At 50.7% G+C, this 19948-nt stretch overlaps 1 protein-coding gene across 5 annotated transcripts in view; it reads right to left on the minus strand.

The window, feature by feature from the left end:
• Positions 1-4873: 4873 nt before the first annotated feature.
• The window catches only part of flna (filamin A, alpha (actin binding protein 280)), a 39339-nt gene continuing 24264 nt past the window's right edge, over positions 4874-19948 (minus strand). Inside the window, exons 25-49 of one of the 5 annotated variants that reach the window (XM_060055344.1) lie at positions 19692-19854; positions 19418-19578; positions 18918-19085; positions 18701-18824; positions 18267-18423; positions 17981-18170; positions 17165-17188; positions 16404-16651; positions 16139-16213; positions 15021-15120; positions 14745-14885; positions 14369-14497; positions 13961-14134; positions 13490-13651; positions 12993-13196; positions 12297-12449; positions 12088-12210; positions 10994-11260; positions 10729-10866; positions 10110-10225; positions 9073-9205; positions 7780-7956; positions 6800-7018; positions 6490-6687; positions 4874-6333 (exon numbers count right to left, since the gene is read on the minus strand). In XM_060055344.1, coding sequence (XP_059911327.1) covers positions 6149-6333; positions 6490-6687; positions 6800-7018; positions 7780-7956; positions 9073-9205; positions 10110-10225; positions 10729-10866; positions 10994-11260; positions 12088-12210; positions 12297-12449; positions 12993-13196; positions 13490-13651; positions 13961-14134; positions 14369-14497; positions 14745-14885; positions 15021-15120; positions 16139-16213; positions 16404-16651; positions 17165-17188; positions 17981-18170; positions 18267-18423; positions 18701-18824; positions 18918-19085; positions 19418-19578; positions 19692-19854 — 3929 coding nt within the window. In that variant the 3' untranslated portion in view covers positions 4874-6148. Of the gene's footprint in view, positions 6334-6489; positions 6688-6799; positions 7019-7779; positions 7957-9072; positions 9206-10109; positions 10226-10728; positions 10867-10993; positions 11261-12087; positions 12211-12296; positions 12450-12992; positions 13197-13489; positions 13652-13960; positions 14135-14368; positions 14498-14744; positions 14886-15020; positions 15121-16138; positions 16214-16403; positions 16652-17164; positions 17189-17980; positions 18171-18266; positions 18424-18700; positions 19086-19417; positions 19579-19691; positions 19855-19948 lie in introns of all 5 variants that reach the window. The other 4 variants (XM_060055346.1, XM_060055345.1, XM_060055343.1 and 1 more) reach the window with 4 other exon arrangements.

Consider the following 19948-nt stretch of genomic DNA (forward strand, 5'->3'; position numbering starts at 1 on the left):
ACATCACAAGCATTGTGCTTGTGTTTTTATCCAAAGCAAGAAGGATGTCATTTACAACTCTTGTAATAGCAGTTTCAGTTGAGTGGAAATTCCTGACTGGAAAGGTTCGAAGAGATTATTCCTCGTCAAATAATCAACAATTTGCTTTGCTACAATCCTTTCCTGTACCTTAGACAAGAAGGGCAGATTCGATATAGGCCGATAGTTCCTGACTAATTCAGGATCTAGGCCAGGCTTTTTGAGTAGCGGTTTTAACACCGCAGCCTTGAAATTGGAAGGAACATCAGGGGTGATTGGGTAAAGTAAGGGGGAGGGGAGGTGGTTCTCTTTGCATGAGGTAGAGTTGTGTCTGCATTTCGAGCGCAAAAACAATAATTAGCTTTAAAGGTTTTAGCAGTCCGTCTTTTTCAGTCAAGTATTACACAATTGAGATCCAAAATATTATGCATTCCAATCAAACATAGTTATTCTATTTGGAGCAAGATAAATAAATCAGAAATGTATCAGAGTAGGATTGGATTAAACTGATTTATTTGCAGGCTAAACATTTAAAAAGATTCAAATAAATGTCCCTTTTTGCAAAATGGATAAATCGGTTTACACCACACTCTGGTATCTAGGTCAATATAAAATGACCTTTACTTGTAAGCTATGACCTAATTCCACAATAAACAGCTAAATACAATTTATAAATATATCTAAGAACCTCATCACTTGGCTACTACATCATTTTAGAAGTACCTACTGGCACCTCACACAATACAGGCCAGTACAGGACACCTCACACAAAACAGGCCAGTACAGGACACCTCATACAATACAGGCCAGTACAGGACACCTCACACAATACAGGCCAGTACAGGACACCTCATACAATACAGGCCAGTACAGGACACCTCACACAATACAGGCCAGTACAGGACACCTCATACAATACAGGCCAGTACAGGACACCTCATACAATACAGGCCAGTACAGGACACCTCACACAATACAGGCCAGGACACCTCACACAATACAGGCCAGGAAAGGACACCTCACACAATACAGGACATCTTACACATTACAATACAGGCAAGTACAAGACACCTTCCAAAATACAGGCCAGTACAGGACACCTTAAACAACACAGGACACCTTCCACAATACAGGCCAGTACAGGATACCTTAAACAATACAGGACAGGCTTACACATTACAATACAGGCCAGGAAAGGAAACCTCACACAATACAGGCCAATACTGGACACCTTACACATTACAATACAGGCCACGAAAGGACACCGTCCGCAATACAGGCCAGTACAGGACACCTTCCACAATACAGGCCAGTACAGGACACCTTCCACAATACAGGCCAGTACAGGACACCTTCCACAATACAGGACTGTACAGGACACCTTCCACAATACAGGCCAGTACAGAATATATAGTTCAGATGGAAATAATAATCCAGCCATAGTTCAGTTGGAACCAAGCACACATTCTTCAAATCGTATTTGTAGATTATTTTGACGAGTGCTGTACGAGTTCGCCAAACGTATTTGTAAGGAATCGCAGATTTGACACTATGATTATAAATATTGAGATATTTGTTGACAATTTAATGTGCAAATGTCCGGTGATGTATTTATTCTTAAATAAATGTACACATGTGAGAATAAGTGACCATTTGAAAATGAAAACCGTTTTACAAAGTATATAGTACAAAGTATTCATGTGTTATTTTTTACTCAAATGTTCAAAGTTATGAAATGGCTCGAAAAATGTTTACGAATGGTAGTTTTCTCCAGGCTGCGCACCCTGCCTCGAGAGCAGTTTACCCTTTAAAGAGCTTTATTTCATTTTCCTGACAAATCTTCAAAAAGTTGTAAAAGCAATGAATTGGTGACACCAGTCACTTTAGCAGATGGACAGTCAGACTCATGAGTCGACGTGGTAATCAGCCTCCTACCTTCCTCTCTGTAGGTCTTGCCAGCCTCCTACCTTCCTCTCTGTAGGTCTTGCCATTCTCCTACCTTCCTCTCTGTAGGACTTGTCAGTCTCCTACCTTCCTCTCTGTAGTAGGTCTGGTCAGACTCCTACCTTCCTCTCTGTAGGTCTTGTCTGTCTCCTACCTTCCTCTCTGTAGGTCTTGTCAGACTCCTATCTTCCTCTCTGTAGTAGGTCTTGTCAGACTCCTACCTTCCTCTCTAGGTCTTGTCAGTCTCCTACCTTCCTCTCTGTAGGTCTTGCCAGTCTCCTACCTTCCTCTCTGTAGGTCTTGTCAGTCTCCTACCTTCCTCTCTGAAGTAGGTCTTGTCAGTCTCCTACCTTCCTCTCTGTAGTAGGTCTTGTCAGAGTCTCCTACCTTCCTCTCTGTAGTAGGTCTTGTCAGACTCCTATCTTCCTCTCTGTAGAAGGTCTTGTCAGACTCCTACCTTCCTCTCTGTAGGAGGTCTTGTCAGAGTCTCCTACCTTCCTCTCTGTAGGAGGTCTTTTCAGACTCCTACCTTCCTCTCTGTAGGTCTTGTCAGACTCCTACCTTCCTCTCTGTAGGAAGTCTTGTCAGAGTCTCCTACCTTCCTCTCTGTAGGAGGTCTAGTCAGATGGTGTTTCTGACTTGTTGTCCATGGAAGCCATCTGCTTTTTTTCATGCAGACTTCAAGTAGAACCTTTGGCAAAAGCACATTTGAATTGTCTTACTATTATAAACGTCCTCTCTGCTGTTACTGGGCTAATCTATGATCCAGACGTCCGACAAATTGATATCCAAACTTCTATATTCTTCTGAAGAATAAGTCATTTGCGGGTGCAAGATAGAGATTTCAGAAAAATATTGACTGTCTACTAGACAGGTTAAACTTTTATTTAATAAAGTGTGTCGGGATGTAGGTGTCGGACCATAAGTTTTAGCTCCAACCTGCTACAGGAGGAGCTTAATTCAACTTTGCCTGCCGAGTTTGGCTTTGTTCCCCAAGGAGCGATACAACAATGTAAAGACGATGCCATTGTTTTATTGAACAACGCTCATCTGGATGCGAGATGAAGGGTCCATTTGCTTATGTTGGTTTCCAGTAGAGGACCATGTCTTCAAAACCCAGCCCCCAGCAAAATGATTTCCCGAAAAACATTTGAGGCGGCAGAAAATGAAACTGAAAATGTTCCCCCGGAGTGAGCTTGTCTGTTATCAGTCTTCAGTCTGCCATGTGAGACTAGCACTGGGCACAAGGCAGTATTAATTCAATCAAATTCAAATTTCAGTCAAATTCAATGAATTGACCTATGCAGCTGGCTGATCTCCGTGTCCGCCTTCCCGCTCAGCGACATCTGGACAGAGATACTGTGGTTGAAAGGAAGGATGGCTGCATTTAAAAAAGCATTAAAAAAGTCCTAGTAGGCTGACCCAACTCTGTGAAAGTGATCAATGTTACAGATGCGGTCGTTGGGTTGAGATCAATATTATATGGCGACACTGGTTCAACTGGTAATGAAATGTAGAAGTGAGTCAGTAAGTAGACGTTCATCACAGACTGTAACATTAATCCAACTCCAAGGTAGGAAAACTAGAATGATGTCAACTAACATTAGTAGTTATACTATTAATGTCAACTCGGTCCACCACCTTACAGCTACTGAAGGTACTCGACCATTGGACGTAACTCCTGGATGAAGGATCAAACATTGATATTCTGTATCTCGACTTCCAGAAGGCCTTCAACGCTGTCCCGATACAGAAGGTGATCCAGAAACTAGAAGCCTACGGAATCAAAGGAAAGGTGCTAAAGTGGATCAAGACATTTCTCACCGGAGGAAGACAGCGGGTTGTAGTGAACGAAATGTGGCCTTGCAGCTGGATTGAGGTACTGAGCGGCATCCCACAAGGAAGTGTTCTAGGACCGTTACTATTCATAGTATTCATCAACAACCTGCCAGACATCATCTTGAGCTTTGCAGTGCTCTTTGCAGACGATACCAAGGTAATCGCCGTTCAATGAAATGGACGACCACATCAGACTTCAGGAGGATCTTGAGCGACTGTCGCGATAGTCACAAATATGGCAACTATCCTTCAATATTGAGTAATGTAAGGTTATGCACTGTAGACACAACAACCCTGAGCACAGCTACACCATGGGGGGGAAACCTGCAGGAACTCCAGGTGGTAACCGAAGAAAAAGACTGTGGGAAACCGACTATCTGTGCAGGGATAATTAGCAAAGACAGATTCACACCAGAACATGTACCCAAGCAATATAAAAATGGCAATCATTACAAGAGCCTGATAAGCTTCCAGTGAGTAGTAACTCTGTGATCGTTTCGTTTCTTTGCTTCGCTTTCGCTGTTTTATCAAACGAAAAAAGGAGCACATTTTAGAATTAATTTATCTTATCTTCACTTAACTACGAAACCTGGACGCACCATAACGAGGGGCGGGGCCAACATCTGGCCACGCTCAATGAGGGCGCGTGCGACACCTTGAGAAATAGCGCACCCAAGTCGGGGTGACTGCGCCGTTTGTTTGATCTAAGCAAATTCCAATCATTCCAAAACCAATTCTTATTTTGATATAGATGTTAAGTTGTCTTTACATCATTAAATTCCATCTGGTGGTGCCATTAGTGTTACACATTTGACCTTTTATGGTTTCCTATAAAAGTATATATATATTATTATTTTTTTCACTTGCTTTAGCAATGTCAACTTCAATTTTCACAAATTGAATGAAGCGCAACACCAGAATAAGTATATCTATATTTCCCACGTAATCGACAGTTAAAATAAAACCATATTGTACACAATAAACAGTTTTTATGAGACTGGGTTAGTCCGATGTGTAAATGTGTTTGATGAAATGTATATATATTTTTACAAATAAACGATTGACAGAAAAATACGTAGACAACTTTATTGTTTATCAAAATACTGTCTTACAAACACTTTAAAAGCCCATTATTTTTTCAAGACGATTCAATTTGTTTTTCAAAAATACTGAGTACACACAAAGCCAAAGAAAAAGGGCGTGGCAGCGGAATGGGTGCAGGAAAAACTAAGCAACATTTGTTCTCATTTCTTGTTAAGGTCCCTCTCTTCAGGTGATTCAATTTCACAACAAATATCCTCCTGCAAAGCCCCTCTCTAGAAATGTCCCTTCTGTTGTACCCAAACCAACATGTCTGTATGAAACAGTAAGACATGGAAAGCCTTCAACTTTCTTATTTCCGCTCAGTTCCTCTAGTCTTCAGGTGTTTCCATTCCCTGTGTGCGAGCTGTAAAACAAGGCAGCATAGAATACTTCTGGATCCTGTGAGAAAGAACATCCTGAAACCTAATCAGTGTCAGGCAGGTGTAGGAAGCATAAGGCCTGGACGCTACTCTAAACACTTTGTTGTCCTCAGAACCTCGGCTCCAGCCAGCGACATGGAGAGCCACACCCCTGCGCTCCACGCAATACTTTACACACACCCTTCCTTTGCCAGTAGACCTTTCCTCAATCTTATCATGAGTTAAAGTTTCAAAATAGGAGTGCCTAAATGGATCACACTAGCAGCAGATTAAACATGAGGGAGCAAGTTGGCGAGCATTACAATCAACACACTGACTGGATTCAGGCCACCACTGTATTTACTAAACCACAGCGCTAGGAATAACCATTGACATTGTCCATGTTTGAACACGTGACGACATGGGGACATGATTTGGATAGGGATGTAGAGGATGATAGAGGTGCCACATGTAGTGATAATATTCAGTGTGAAAGGATACCCTTTTTTTGTAAAAAATAAAAATAAAAATGGCAGTAGGGGATATCTGAATTCCAAATATTTCGATTAGGCGCGTTCCGACTGAGGGACTTCTTGGAAAGCGGCTCAGTGTTTTGGCTACGCCAACTCACTGAGTTCCCCTCGCCGTACAGGAACCCTTGTAGCGGCTACGCAACGCTCAAAACAGACGACGCATCACCGGAACGCGCCTTGTTTTGCCGAACAGCAAACACTGAATTTGTGCAAACCACGACACAGGCGAGTTTGACGAAACTGGGAATCCTGGTATTTCAACGTTAACACAAGAGGCAAAGAATTTGTAAACAGCAATATCACAGGCAATGATAGTTATATAATATAATGAAGGATTTCAGTTGCTGGGAATGAGTGGTGCAGTGGGTGGTGTCAGACGGTGATGTGGTAGGGGCTGCCGGGGATGTGGTCGTCTCCCCACTTGACCACCAGGACGTACTCCCCCTTGTCCTTCAGCTGGTAGCTGACGTTGTACATCCGGTTACCCAGATGTTTGACCAGGATCTCCTCACAGGGCACCTTGGGGCCGTCCACCCCGACCAGAAGCATGTTCCGCCCTGGGGAGGGAGAGGGGTTAAAGCTCAAAGACGGGACATGCACAAACGCATTCAACAGGAAAAACATCCTCCCAAGGCGAACAGTCCTACGTTCTCCTGCTTCAAGAGAAGGGACAGCGGGGGGGTCTGCACCCGGTCAGGTCCTAGCATGTGTACCTGCTTTGCTGCAGTCCACACTGAAGCTGTTCTTCTGTCCGACGTAGGCCTTGGTGAGCCCGACGCCCTTGGCCACCACCTTGGTGGCGTCCGATTTAGGGGGGACCCCCTGCTGGGTGCCACTGATGGCGCGGGTCACGGGGTCCACCATCACGGAGGAGGTCTCATGCATGCTGTGACTGGACACCAACTTGGAACCTGGAGCATGGGAGTGGGAGAGGGCCGACGTCAGGAGGAGTGGAGAGCTCAGACCTCCCTACTTGGGAGCAGTCCACGTTCAGCGACATCAACAGCCAGTGCGAGTCCTCACCGGTGATCTTGGCCTTGAAGGGGCTGCCTCCGATGTGGTAGGGCCCGCCGTATTTGATGGAGATGAGATAGTTGCCAGGGGCCATGGGGGTGTAGGTCACCCGGTAGCCCTCTGAACACTCCACACAGTCCATCTTCACCTTGGAGGGCCCGTCGATCGTCACCGCCAGGGCCCCGGGGCCCGCGTTACTGGTGTTCACCACAAATTCACAAGCAGTGCCTGGGAAAAAAAAGTAGAAACATGGATAGTTCAATAATGGAGCATGTTAAGTCACGCACAGTTTTGAAACAAACTGATCAATAAAGTATAGTTCCAATAATGTAGAATATAGTCAATAATGGGTACCTCAACGTCATTCTGTTGTTTTGGTAAAGTACTTATAAGATTAGTTGTTTTGTTTCTACAAATCGTATTGTATTAGGCGCCTATTTTTGTAGTCTTTTCTTATTAAAGCAAAATGTAGGGGTTTTCGACCTGGACCCTATTTGCTGATTAGCTCATTTTGTGTCGAAGGGAATTCCATTAATCAGTCAAGTATTCAGCCAGAACGGTGCAGCCATAATCGGCAAAAAAACAGGCTGCAATGTAATCTTTTAAGGCAATAAGGCCCGTCAACGCCCTTCATTTAAAAGAACTACACCACTGATGGGCTCAGATGATATCAACATTATGGAAAGGATCCCTTCAGAGAAGTACAACTTTCAGCATGATCTGGTCTGTTAGTTATTGTGTCTCACCCAATGAGCAGAGCTGAGAGCAGTTTGAGGGGTTGGACTACTATGGAAGCTTATGATTATCTAAAGATTCAGGGAAGGAGAGTTGAGTGAAGCCTTTCCTCAAGCCAGACACTGTTGGTCCCCATAACAAACGGGATCACGCAAAAGGTAAAGCAACCAGTTTGACCCGTGTTGGTCCCTCATTGTGAGCAGGCTGAGGGCCCGGTAGCAGCCCGGTAGCAGCCCGGTAGGAGCCAGTCTCACCTGTGGTGCCCCCCTCCAGGCCGGCTCCGTAGGCCGACACCATGCCCGGGTCTCCGGCCTGCCCCGTCTCCCCCACGCGGATCTTGAAGGGACTGCCGGGGATGTGGCTGCCGTTGAACTTGACGTCGATGAGATACAGGCCGTTCTCTCTGGGGATAAACCGCACTGCGTACTTATCTGGTAACGGAGAAGAGGAGAAGGGGCTATCGTTGGTAGTTCTGCCCACCAAACGCCTCAGGTTCATAGGAGACCCCACGACCAGGTCACAGAAAGTCAGGGTGGGGGGGGGTGTTCAGAGAAAGTATGCATGTTGAGTCTTATTAAATGTTGCGCAACCTTCATTGGTTAACTTTTTACATCACAACAGACGGCCAACCTGAACACCAAATATGCACACACGGGACCACTGGAACAAGGCTTACAGCCTTATAAGACACACACTGAGCAGACCTAGAGCCAATGGGAAGCAGCACACTGAGGAGACTTCACCAGGAGAGATATATTCCCTTGGCAAATCGAAAAAACACCACAGCCAACAAGGCCTCTAGTTTAGCTTTGGGGCCATTATTTAAATATTGATATTCTGTTTTGAGACCTACCTGACCAACCATCAGAGCTTTACATTCGCTAACAATGTGCTGTGAATCAAATACACAGAAACACATCCAACAGGCTCAAATGAAATCAAATGTCTTCAAAAAAGAAGGTGGCTGGATGTTTGATAGCCTCTTCTCTCAGAGAATAATCCCCGCAGCACCCCCACTCTCAGCGTCCCTGGCCTGACTTTCTAAAATACATGCCGTTGCCATTTTCAGATCAAATTCAATGAATTGATTGAAAGCAAATGAGAAAGGGACCAATTTGTACGGATCAGTATTTTGCTACGTCAATATCCGTTTGGATTTGCAGCCCTTAGTGATACTATGAAAAGACACAAAAGTCCACATGCAAATGGTCACTACACTATACACAGCTCTTCTAATCACAGGCAGATACACCTGTCAATCAGGGTAGCGGTTCAGCAACAAGAAAACAGAAGCCCCCCGTTTCTTGCAGGGGAACCTCCGGGTACACCCATCTGTTTACAAGATACGCGCACCACGTTTTATATGCAATAGATTTCCATTTGTAGAATTCATTCTATTTTTTTCCATTATTTGACATGAACAATGCATTCATTTCACTCACCGAACGCTTTCTGGGAAAGAAGTCCAAAAATAGAAATCAAAAAAGCATGTTGCATAATGAACCCCTTTAGTGGCCACCCCACACCCGCCTGTAACCGCGGGTTACCTTGGTCGATCTCGGTGACGCAGCACTCCTCCAGCGCTCCGGACGGGCTGTGGACCTTGGCGTCGATCACGCCCTTGGCGCCGTTCAGGCTGACGGCGAACGACGCCGGCTGGTTCACCTTCAGGCCCGACTCCTGCTCGACAACACACACTCTCACACGCTGAACACTGGCACCCCCAGACCTCAGAGCGCCTCCACACATCAGAGACTCGACCTCAAAGGCAAATGCACCACTGAAATAGGGCCGAGGTCCGGAGACAACGTTCCTTACCTTGCGGGTCGCTAGCGGGGCTAAAGAGGAGGGCTGGTAGAGAGAGAGAAAGCCTAAGGAGCCGTTTCAAACATTCTCAGGAAACTATGGAAAAAAATACGCAAAGTTCTTGTGTGTGTATGTGTTGTAACTGCATGTTCACACCATAGGGCCCGTGCGTATAATGAGTATAGAGTTGTGCGTGTGCATGTTATCACATGCAGGAGTGATGGTGTGTATGTATCGATACTGCGGGGACAGTTGAGAAGAAGAAAAAAAAAAGAATAAACAGCCCATGTTAGACCTCTTTAACCCTGTAGCGCCTGGCTGCTTGATTAAGACGGTCTGTTGCCAGCCTTTAGAACGCGGCACGAGAAACACACACAGTCCTTCAATATCCCAGAAGCCTTTTCACCTCCCAACAATGCAGCAGCAGCAGCTCGTTCCTGTCGTCCCCCAAAACCCTTTGGATGCACCATCATAGTCATAATAATCATAATTATAATAACAATTATGACAATTAAGATAATAGTCATGTATCCGCCATGCCTAATACTACCCTGAAGTCAATTTAAACCAGCCCCGAGGCATCTGCTTCAGGGCTTTGGCTCTCTCTCTCTCTCTGTGTACTGATGTTCTGGGGACCCATCTCAAGCCCTAGACGTTAGCCTAGCCCCCCCCGATGACTCCGCTCGGAGCTCCCTGCTCCAGCTGCTGCACTGTAGGTGGTGCGCTGCGGCCCGGGTTGCTGCGCTCTTGGACATGTGTGTGTGTCTCAGAGCCTCACCTGAAGACTGGCAACAGTGAGGCGGCGGGCGTCGTCCGAGGGCGAGGCCACAGGCACCACAAAGGGGCTGTCGGGGATGTGCTCGTCGTTGAAGCGGATGGACACCTCGTAGTCACCTGCAGGGGGCGCCAGAGTGGTAAAGAACCCGGACCGCTCATGACATCAAACGGCGCAGATGGGGGCATTACATCTTGTATTAACTCATCTCTTTCCTTCCTAAAATAACTCTCCTTCCCTTGTTGCTGCAGTCTAAGTAGTCTGATACCAAGTTCATGTGGAAAGGTGTGTTCACACTCAACTCAAACCAGATCAATATTGTAAATAAGAAACTGTTCTTAATGTTTTATCTGAAAAAAAAAAAAAAAAAAAAGGTTCATCTTTCTTCAGTTGTTACTCAAGTTACATCTTGAGTAAGCCTAATACTTTCAGAGATGTTCCAGGGCCAATCAGATGTTATCTCTATTGCCTGAGGCCATGAATACAGAGCATTGAGGGCTGTGGATCCATAAGCCAAAGGAGATGCCACCAACAGGGATGTCGTAGGAATAACGTCAGGCCCCAGGAACACAGGACGAGACATGACCCCCACAGAGCCTGCTGACTGGGCCTCAGCTCTCACCAGGTTCCTGCACGATGTAGGACACTCCACTGGACCCGTCTTTGCGGTCCTCAAAGGCGATCTCCGCCTTGCTGGGCCCCTCCACCGCGATGCTGAGGCCCCCGGCGCCCGCCTCTCTGGTCCAGATGCTGAACTCGGCTGCACACACACACACACACACACAGGTCACCGTTATGTCACCGTCACTGCATGACTGGCACTGAGGCTGATCCTGTCATCTATCGAGAACACACACACACACACACACACACACACACACACACACCTGGTACCCCAGCCTCGGCTCGCTCCAGACCCGGCCCCCCGGCCCGCACCTTGTGGGCGCCCCCCTCTCCCAGGGGCCCCACGGTGAACTGGAAGGGGCTGCCGGGCACGTGGGAGCCGTTGTACTTGACGCACACCGTGTGCACGCCGGTCTCCGTGGGCACGAAGCGGATGCAGTAGGTGTTGTTCTCCCCCTCCATGATGTCCGCCTTGTGCACCTGTCCCGAGGGACTGGTCACCTGCGCCGTCATGTCGGCTATGCTGATCTCTGGGGGGGGAGAGGAGGCACCCGGACACAAGGGTCACTCAATGGGCGTCAGCCACGCAGCAAACACCGGTTTACATTCAAGGTCCCACGGCAGGAACATTTCACTTCATGAGGTTTTCTAACTTCAATGTGAGGCTAGAAATGGCGTTAGGTGTAAAGCGAGCACTAGGTATCCTGCGCCGCCTTTGAAAAGGCCGTTCCGCTTTCAAATGTGGCCCCATATGTCGTCATAAGGGGCCAGGTTACCTCCCCTTTCGCTGCCTTGCGTTACACACACTGTAACGCAAGTGTTGTACACTTCTTTGTTATTTGGATAACTTTTCTGCTGTTGGTGTTATGGCGCATAACACGTCGGGTTCTCTGGGGATCTTTAACTGGACATGAATCGCAATGGAATCAAACCTGACATGTTTTCTGGTATGTTTTAAATGTCAAATGCACAGATAATAAACGTGATTTAGTAGATACATTTTTTAGCAGAGCGAATTACAAGTTTGGCTGAGAGCAATATAATCATAATTTAAGCTGCTACAAAACATTGTCTGTTTAACCTAAATTAAAAACAACTTTAAATTATCTTGCAAGTAGACGTAACAATCGGAAGCAAACGGCCACAACCACCAGTTATCGGTCTACCATCCCAGACCACTAGAGCTAGAGAACCACTAGAGAATTCAAACCTGCAAAAGGTTTGATTGGTCAAGTCAATGGATGGTTGGTCGTAACATTTACATTTAAGGCATTTAGCAGACGCTTTTATCCAAATAGCAGTCCTCCAATAGCATGCATCGGAGCAGGGCGTCTCTTAACACGGACCGAGAGCTGACCTGGGATCTTGAGGCTGAGGTCACACTGGCTGCCCACGTTGGCTACCGATGCCGCTCTCCTCTTCCTCGTGATGCTCTCCTTCATCCGGCCCTCGCCCGTCACCTTGACTGTGAACGCACTTCCTACACACGCCAAAGAGAAAGGGGTTCAGGCTCATGGAGACGTGCTACGGGGGGGTCTTCATGGGGGTTCTGGGGTGGAGGCCTACCTGGAACATGCTGGTCTGCGAACTTGATGTTGATGATGTAGTTCCCCGGCTCGGTGGGGCAGTAGGTCACCTTGCAGGTCCCGTCCTCCTGGTCCTCCGTGTTGATGTCCACCTTACTGGGGCCCTCGATGGACAGACTCAGACCCCCGTAGCCTAACACACACACACACAAACACACACACACACACACACACACACCATGAACCACTTCTCATAGTACATGACCAACCCTCCCACAGATGTTGCTGGCTAGGCTGAAGTCATTCAAAACAGCTCGCGTTTGATTAGTTATTTACATTGAAGGCAGCCCACTGGCAAATAAAATGACCCCAAAAGGTGTGATGCCATTCACACATGAAATCCTCCTTGCCTATACACAGAAACCACAAGTAAGTGTTTTAACAAAGAGAGTCCTAAAGGAGGCTTGTGTTTGAGATGCAGCCACTGAGCCGGCCCAGTGGAAGCTGCTGCAAACCACTGGTCTCAATGGTTTGAATTACTTCTGAACAATGATGACTTTATACATTCTTTCAGATAGTGTACTTTGGTGCAACTTCAATAAATAATAAATGAGGGTATAAAGATGGCAAATGGCAAAACCCTGCAAATAAAAGACAGAAGACCTGTAAATAAAAGGACACACACACACACACACACACACACACACACACACACACACACAACATGGACACACACCTGCGTTGCGCGTGTCGATGATGAACTGGGCGGGCTCGAAGGTGCGGGCCTCGCTCAGGCCCTGGCCGCTGACGCGCACGCGGCTGGCGTCGCCGATCTCCGACTGGCTGATCATCACGGCGATGGGGCTGCTCGGGATGTGGCGGCCGCTCTTCTTGATGTTCACCAGGTGCTCGCCGATCTCCTTGGGGAAGAACGAGATGCCTGGCGGGGAAGGACGGGGACCACCGCTTTAGAAGAAGAACTCGATCTACAGAGTGGCCTGGCCCAGCCGCCGCGGTGTCGGACGGACGACAATGCAGTCTGAAGGAGGTCTGTTCAGATCAAACAGACCACCACCTCCGACGCAGAAACATTTAGTGGCACTAAAGGAGCCGACCGCGAGCCAACAATGCCAGTATAGGACGTCAAACATACACGGGTACTAGTCGGCCCCCTTTACTGGTCATGGATACCTCCTCCTCCCTTGAACCGTGGTCGCCGTGGGTCACACTCACCAACATGTCCGTCGCGGAGCATCTTCAGCAGGCAGGGCTCCTCGCGGCCAGAGGGCGTGGTCAGAGATGCCGTCAGCTGACTCAGGTCCAGGTCGCCGATGTCCAACGGGATGTCAGCGGACGAGCCCACCTTCAGTTGAGACATCCTCAAGGAATCGTCCCCTAGGACACACGGAGGGAGGGGGGGGGTGAAGAACAGGCATGGCGTCAGCAAGCGCGAGAAGATGGTTCTTCTCTCTTTGACCGAGGTTCTCTGGCCTCTCGCAGTCTCTTAAAGTGCACTTCTCAAAATGTATTTGAATGTCAATCGTCTCGTCACCTCTGTCCCCCTTTCTGCTACATAATTTATATTCTTTAAAATGTTTCAATGGGGTTAAAGTGCCATTGAGCATCTTTAAAAGCTCAATAACCAAAAGGATTAAGGGTCCAATGGTTCTGCGTCCAGAGCAGCGGTCTCCCAGGAGCCCTTACCAGTGATCCTGGCGGCGAAGGGGCTCCCGGGGATGTGCTTGTCGTTGTACTTCACCAGGATGCTGTAGTCTCCCGGCAGGACGGGCAGGTAGGACACGGTGCAGGTCCCGTCCTGGTTGTCCACGCAGCTGATGTCTGCCTTGGATGGCCCCTCGATGGCCAGGGACAGCCCACCTGGAGAGGCCAACACACCGCTCAGAGGGGGTGGGGGTCGCTTTCTATTCAGGGTTTCTAGGGTCTTTTGCCGTTTCATGTCCCCCCCCCCCCCCCCCCCAACGCAACCATCCAACCTTTCCTTCAGAAATTTTTGATGCTTTATTACAGAGCGAGATAGAGAGGAAGGTATCGGAGATAGTGGGAAGGACATGCAGCAAATGACCACGGGCAGGAATCAAACCGCGGGCCTACCCTCTCCTGCGTCCTTGGTGTTGACCGTGAAGACGGCGGGCTTGTTGACCGTCCCGTGGATGAGGCCCGGCCCGTAGGCGCTGACGTTACCGCTGTTCATGTAGTCCACGTAGAACTGCAGCGGGCTCCCTGGGAGGGGGGGGGGGGGGGGGGGGGGGGGGAGAGAGTAACAGAGTGACAGTAAGCAACAGAAAGACTTTTGCTCCTTTTGACTGGCCTCCTGTCATTATTCATTATTGCCTTTTCCTGTACCAACTCTGGTAACTGCCATGATACACGATAAGATGCCGGATTTCACCGCCACAGGTCAAGGATCATAGGAGCCCGTTCCTTTCCAGTCTATTATCTCTATTTGAAGGGCTACTCCAGGTCTTACCGGGGATGTGGATCCCGTCGTACTTGATGTCCATCTCATGAAGCCCGGCCTCCACCGGGGCGTACTTCACCGTGACCGTGCCGTCCTTGTTGTCGGCGATGTCGGGCTTGGCCACCTTGCCGGACGGCATGCGGACATCTCCTAACCGGGGAGGGGGAGACGGACAGGTGGACGGCGTCAGAGCAAGGCGTCATCATGCAAGACGTCCAGTGAACCGTTGTATACCGTCGTATACTGTACGCCTGTACGACGCTATGCTGGCGCGCCCAGACCCACCGGTGATCTCTCCCTTCTGGATGGTGAAGGGGATGACCAGGTCGAAGGGCCTCAGGCCGGCCACATCCATGCCATTCATGCCCAGGGGTCGGTCGGTGGCCTGGGGGGGGGGGCACAGGGTAGCACCGTCAGCACAGGACACGTTTCAGGGGGGAGTTAGCAGGGGGGTGGTGTGAGGGGGGGGGGGGGGAGAGACAGAGGGAGGCAGGGATGGCTGAGAGGATGACGGCTGATGGGAAGGCCTTGAGCTGGCCAAAAAAAAAACAGCTGGAAACACCCAATGATGCCAGGGAGATGGATGAACTGAGGAGAGGAGGTGAGGAGGACCACGGAATGGATGGTTGATGATCATGACGACATGGACACAAAACAATGAGAGGGAGTTATATCGGGACAGGAAAAGACAAGAGAGAGGGGCGGAGACATGACTACATGAAGGCACGAGGTTCAGGGGAGGATGACCAATAAAGGCATGAGAAAAGCACATTTTGTAAAATGCAGAGAACCTGGACTGCCTACATTCATGACTGACAAAATGGCCACAGTTTCTTCCTAAACGGGTACACCTGCGAGTTCACATGAAGCATTTATACAATGTAGGGCTGCACTGCACAGTAAAAAAAACAACACTATGAACATTCAATTGACATTGTCCTTGTTGCTTTAAAAACATCGCCTCCAAGTGCACTTAAAGTGCAATATTTAGCACCATCGCTACATTAACTAAAGTTTGTCCCACTTTACTGTGCAGCCCTTCATCAGTGCCACGCCTCATGTTCAGACGAGGAGGAGGAGGAGGAGGAGGAGGAGGAGGAGGAGGAGGAGGAGGAGGAGGAGGAGGAGGAGGAGGAGGAGGAGGAGGAGGAGGAGGAATGAATGAATGAATGAATGAATGTAGGTGATGAAGGAGGAGCAATCATCTCAGAGATTGACACCTGCGATGAGAGAGAATGATGGATGACGTCAGACTGGGGTTAAGAGCCCTGAGAAAGGAGGGGGGGGGGGGGGGGGGGCGGCTGGGGAGGGTCTCGGGGACACCAGCAGCGGTAGGTTGGATGAGCATGACGGAGGGGTGGACATGGGGGAGAGGGGGGGGGGGGATGCGGAGGTCTAGGTACCCAGGATTGTGGAACGTAGTACTGGGGCATTTGGCTCGTCTGAATGCACTGGTCTGACGGCGCACCTTCCAGCGCCTGGGAGGGGAGGGGAGGTCCAAGTGAAGGATGATGGGAAATAAATAGAGTGGTGGTTAATAAACAGTGTGTCACCCAGCAACCTCAGCAGGAACCTTGGAAGGGGGCTGTGGGGATGTGTGTGTGTTGGCATGCGTGTCTGTGAGCGCGTGTGTCGGCGTGCGTCGGTTGCGGTGCTCTGGGGACTCACCGTCACTTGGAAGGGGCTGTTGGGAATGTGCTCGCCGCCGAAGCGCACGCAGATCACGTACTCCCCGGGCTGCGGCGCCGTGTAGAAGATGTCGAAGGTGCCGTCCTCGTTCTCCACCACGTCCACGTCCAGCTCCACCCCCTCCGGCGTGCACACGCTGCACGTCACCTTGCCCTTCCCCGCCGCCTTGGCGTCCACCGTGATCACCGTCTGCTCTCCGATCTGGATGGTGGGCCCCACGCCCGCGCCTGGGGGGGGGGGGGGGGAACGCAGTCTGTCTCTGAAGGGCTCAGGGCGTGGTCACGCAGACGCACACACTCTCTCACATCCGCACACATTCATTAATACACATCATTCCCCACAGACAGACACACAGACAGACAGACAGACCCACCATGCACATTCCATGACCAGGAGCCGGAGGGAGTCATCATGACTGTTATGTGTTACTTGTGTTACTTGCTACCACGTTAATTGTAAATTATCTGTTATTCAGGCGACGTCATCAACTACCACGAAGCTAGATTAGCAAGACTGCAGTTCCACCATGCCATCAGTCTAGTTAGTGCATTCGTCTAGCCTCGTCACTGGACTACGAGAGGCTGCTTTAGGAAAGAGGATCTATGGGAGTTAGGGTCCTCTATGGGGGGAATAACCGGTAAGGTGGCGCAATGCCTGCATGCTGAGAGAGAGAGAGAGAGAGAGAGAGAGGAAGAGAGACAACGGGCTCTGCTGTAGAAGGTGCTTCATCGAGGGCTTACCCAGGCCGTGACCGCCAATCGAGACTGAGGGAGAGACCGGTGAGAAGCAAGGGGGTGAGAAAAATATGAGTGACACTTAAAAGACAGTCCGGTAGGGCGTGGTGGGGGGGGGGGGGGGGGGGGGGTGGTGTTTGTGTGGGCAGGGGGCCAAAAAAAATGGTGATGGGGATGTGCAGCAGGGGAGTGGTGTGTGTGACGTAGGTCTGTGTGCATGTGTGCATACGTGCACACACGCACCCACGCGCCCACGCGTGTGTGCGCGTGTGCGCGTCAGGGCTGTGCTTCAGCAGATGTGTGGGCTTGGAGGGCGTTGTGTGGGGGTGAGGAGCACAGCGAGAGAGACAACAGTCTGGTGAGTGTAGTACACAGCCCTTTGCCTAACATATACAAAGAACATGATCGATATCAACTGGACAAACTGGTGCAGCGTGAGGAAACTCATTTCATTCGGTTTCTCAACACCTTAACTACACTCATCTCCAACACAGAAGTTTGCTCAGAGCTCCAGCCGTCCTTCTGGGGTTGACTACCCGGAACCCGCCCGTGAGGAGGGGCCGTGGCGCAGCGTTTCCTGGTGCGTGATGACTACACACTTCAGTCCAACCTCCAGGGCAGAGCGAGGTTTCAGAAGAAGGCGTGGTGCTACAGGGGCCGGCCTCTACACAGAAGGGACCGAAACCTCCGACTGTCGGGTGAGGAGGGACGGATGGGCAACAAGGCCGTCTTTATAGTCCTCAGTCCTCCCCCACTGATGATCGGGACCCCCATGACCCCCCCCCCCCACACCCCCCCGCCCCGGTGCCCTGCGGTCCCTACCTGTGACGCTGCACTTGCTGGCGTCCCCGGTGGGCAGGGCGCGGATGCGATAGGGCGAGTAGGGGATCTCGTCCCCGCCGTACTTGATGAGGATGGTGTAGCGGCCCGTCATGTCCGGGACGTAGGACACAAGGTACGTCCCGTCCTGGTTGTCCCGGATGTTGGCCTTCTTGGGCTTGCCCTCTGGGTCCTGGGGGGATGGGGGATGGGGGGGGGGGGGGTTGGTGTTAGCTTCATGCTAGCTCCATGCTAGCAGGCGGCGTACGTAGGGGGCCACCGTCCTCACCGTGATCTGCACGGCCAGCAGGCCCTCTCCGGCGTCCTTGGCGTCGATGGTGAACTCTACGGGCAGCGAGGCGGGCACCCCGGTGGTGTTGAGGCCCGGCCCGCTGGCACGCACCTTGCTGGCGTCGTGGGTGGGCAGCACCTTCACCTTGTAGGGGCTGGGGGGGGGGGGGGGGGTTAACCATGACACTGGTTCATACGTCTGCATGGATGTGCAGTTCTATCTGCTCTGGGATTTTACAGAGATACTTTTTCATATTTATATTCCATTTCTACTCTTTGTCCCACTAATTCTTGTAGCGGGTGGGCAGGTGTGTGTGGGCAGGTGTGTGTGTGTGTGTGTGTGTGTGTGTGTGTGTGTGTGTGTGTGTGTGTGTGTGTGTGTGTGTGTGTGTGTGTGTGTGTGTGTGTGTGTGTGTGTGTGTGTGCTGATACCTGCGGGGGATCTCCTCATCGGCATAGAGCACGTTGATGGAGTACGGCCCCTCCTTTGTGGGGACGTAGTTGACGGTGTGAGTCTGGTCCCCATTATCCACCAGCTCTACGGGCTCCACCAGACCTACACACACACACACGAGAGTCATCAACCACACACACGCACACGCACACGCACGGGTGTCCTGGGGGACCCCTACCCTGCGGGGGCCCTTACCCTTGGGTCCCTGCACGCGGACCTGCAGCGGGGCCACGCCCGCCTTGGAGGCGTCCACGGTGAAGGCCTGAGGCACGTTGGCCCTGACGTTGGCCCCCAGGCCGGGCCCCTGGCACTTCACCTTGGTGCTGTCCACTGTGTCGCTGACCGGCACGGAGAACGGGCTCCCTGTGGACACAGAGGGGGGGGGGGCAGGGGGGGCTTCAGATAGAGGTCATGTGGTCTCCTCCACCAATACCTGTTGTTTATTGTTCATCTTAACCTCACCTCACTCTCTTTTTGTACCTCTACTTCCATCCCCACTAAAGGGACGGAGAACATCACTGTCTGAGGACAGTCCTTTCCCTCAACTACACCAGCGCCGTGTCAGAGAGCAGCCTACCAGCCTACCGGTGGTGGGCTGACCCCCTGTAATAGAGCAGCCTACCGGTGATGGGCTGACCCCTGTAATAGAGCAGCCTACCAGTGATGGGCTGACCGCCTGTAATAGAGCAGCCTACCAGTGATGGGCTGGCCGCCGTAGGTGATGTTCAGGTTGTAGGTGCCCGCCTCGTAGGGGATGTACTCCACGCTGCAGCTGCCGTCCTTGTTATCGGTGCACGACATCTTGGCCTCCGAGGGCCCCTCCACGGCCAGGCCGAGCCCCCCGGTGCCGGCCCCGCTGAGGAAGACACACACACACACACATGGTCAACGACACACCCTGGGCTCCGCTGTCCCGCTCTGACGTCTGAGGAGGGGGGGGGACGGGGGGGGACGGGGGGGGGTCTTTACCGGGTCTCCACGGTGAACTTGTTGGCCTTGTTGGTGATGCCCCCCTTCAGCCCCGGGCCGTGCACACGCACGCGCCCCGGGTCACAGCCCTCCGAGACCGCCACGCGGAACGGGCTCTTGGGAACCGGACTGCCGTCGTAGGCCACCTCCACGCTGTGGGGTCCTGGGGAACACAGTCACTGCATTAAGCCTGCTCAGGGGCCCCTCTGGGTCCTGGGAACACAGTCACTGCATTAAGCCTGCTCAGGGGCCCCTCT

This window comes from Gadus macrocephalus, chromosome 1 (genome assembly GCF_031168955.1).
Source record: "Gadus macrocephalus chromosome 1, ASM3116895v1".
Classification (NCBI taxonomy): domain Eukaryota; kingdom Metazoa; phylum Chordata; class Actinopteri; order Gadiformes; family Gadidae; genus Gadus; species Gadus macrocephalus.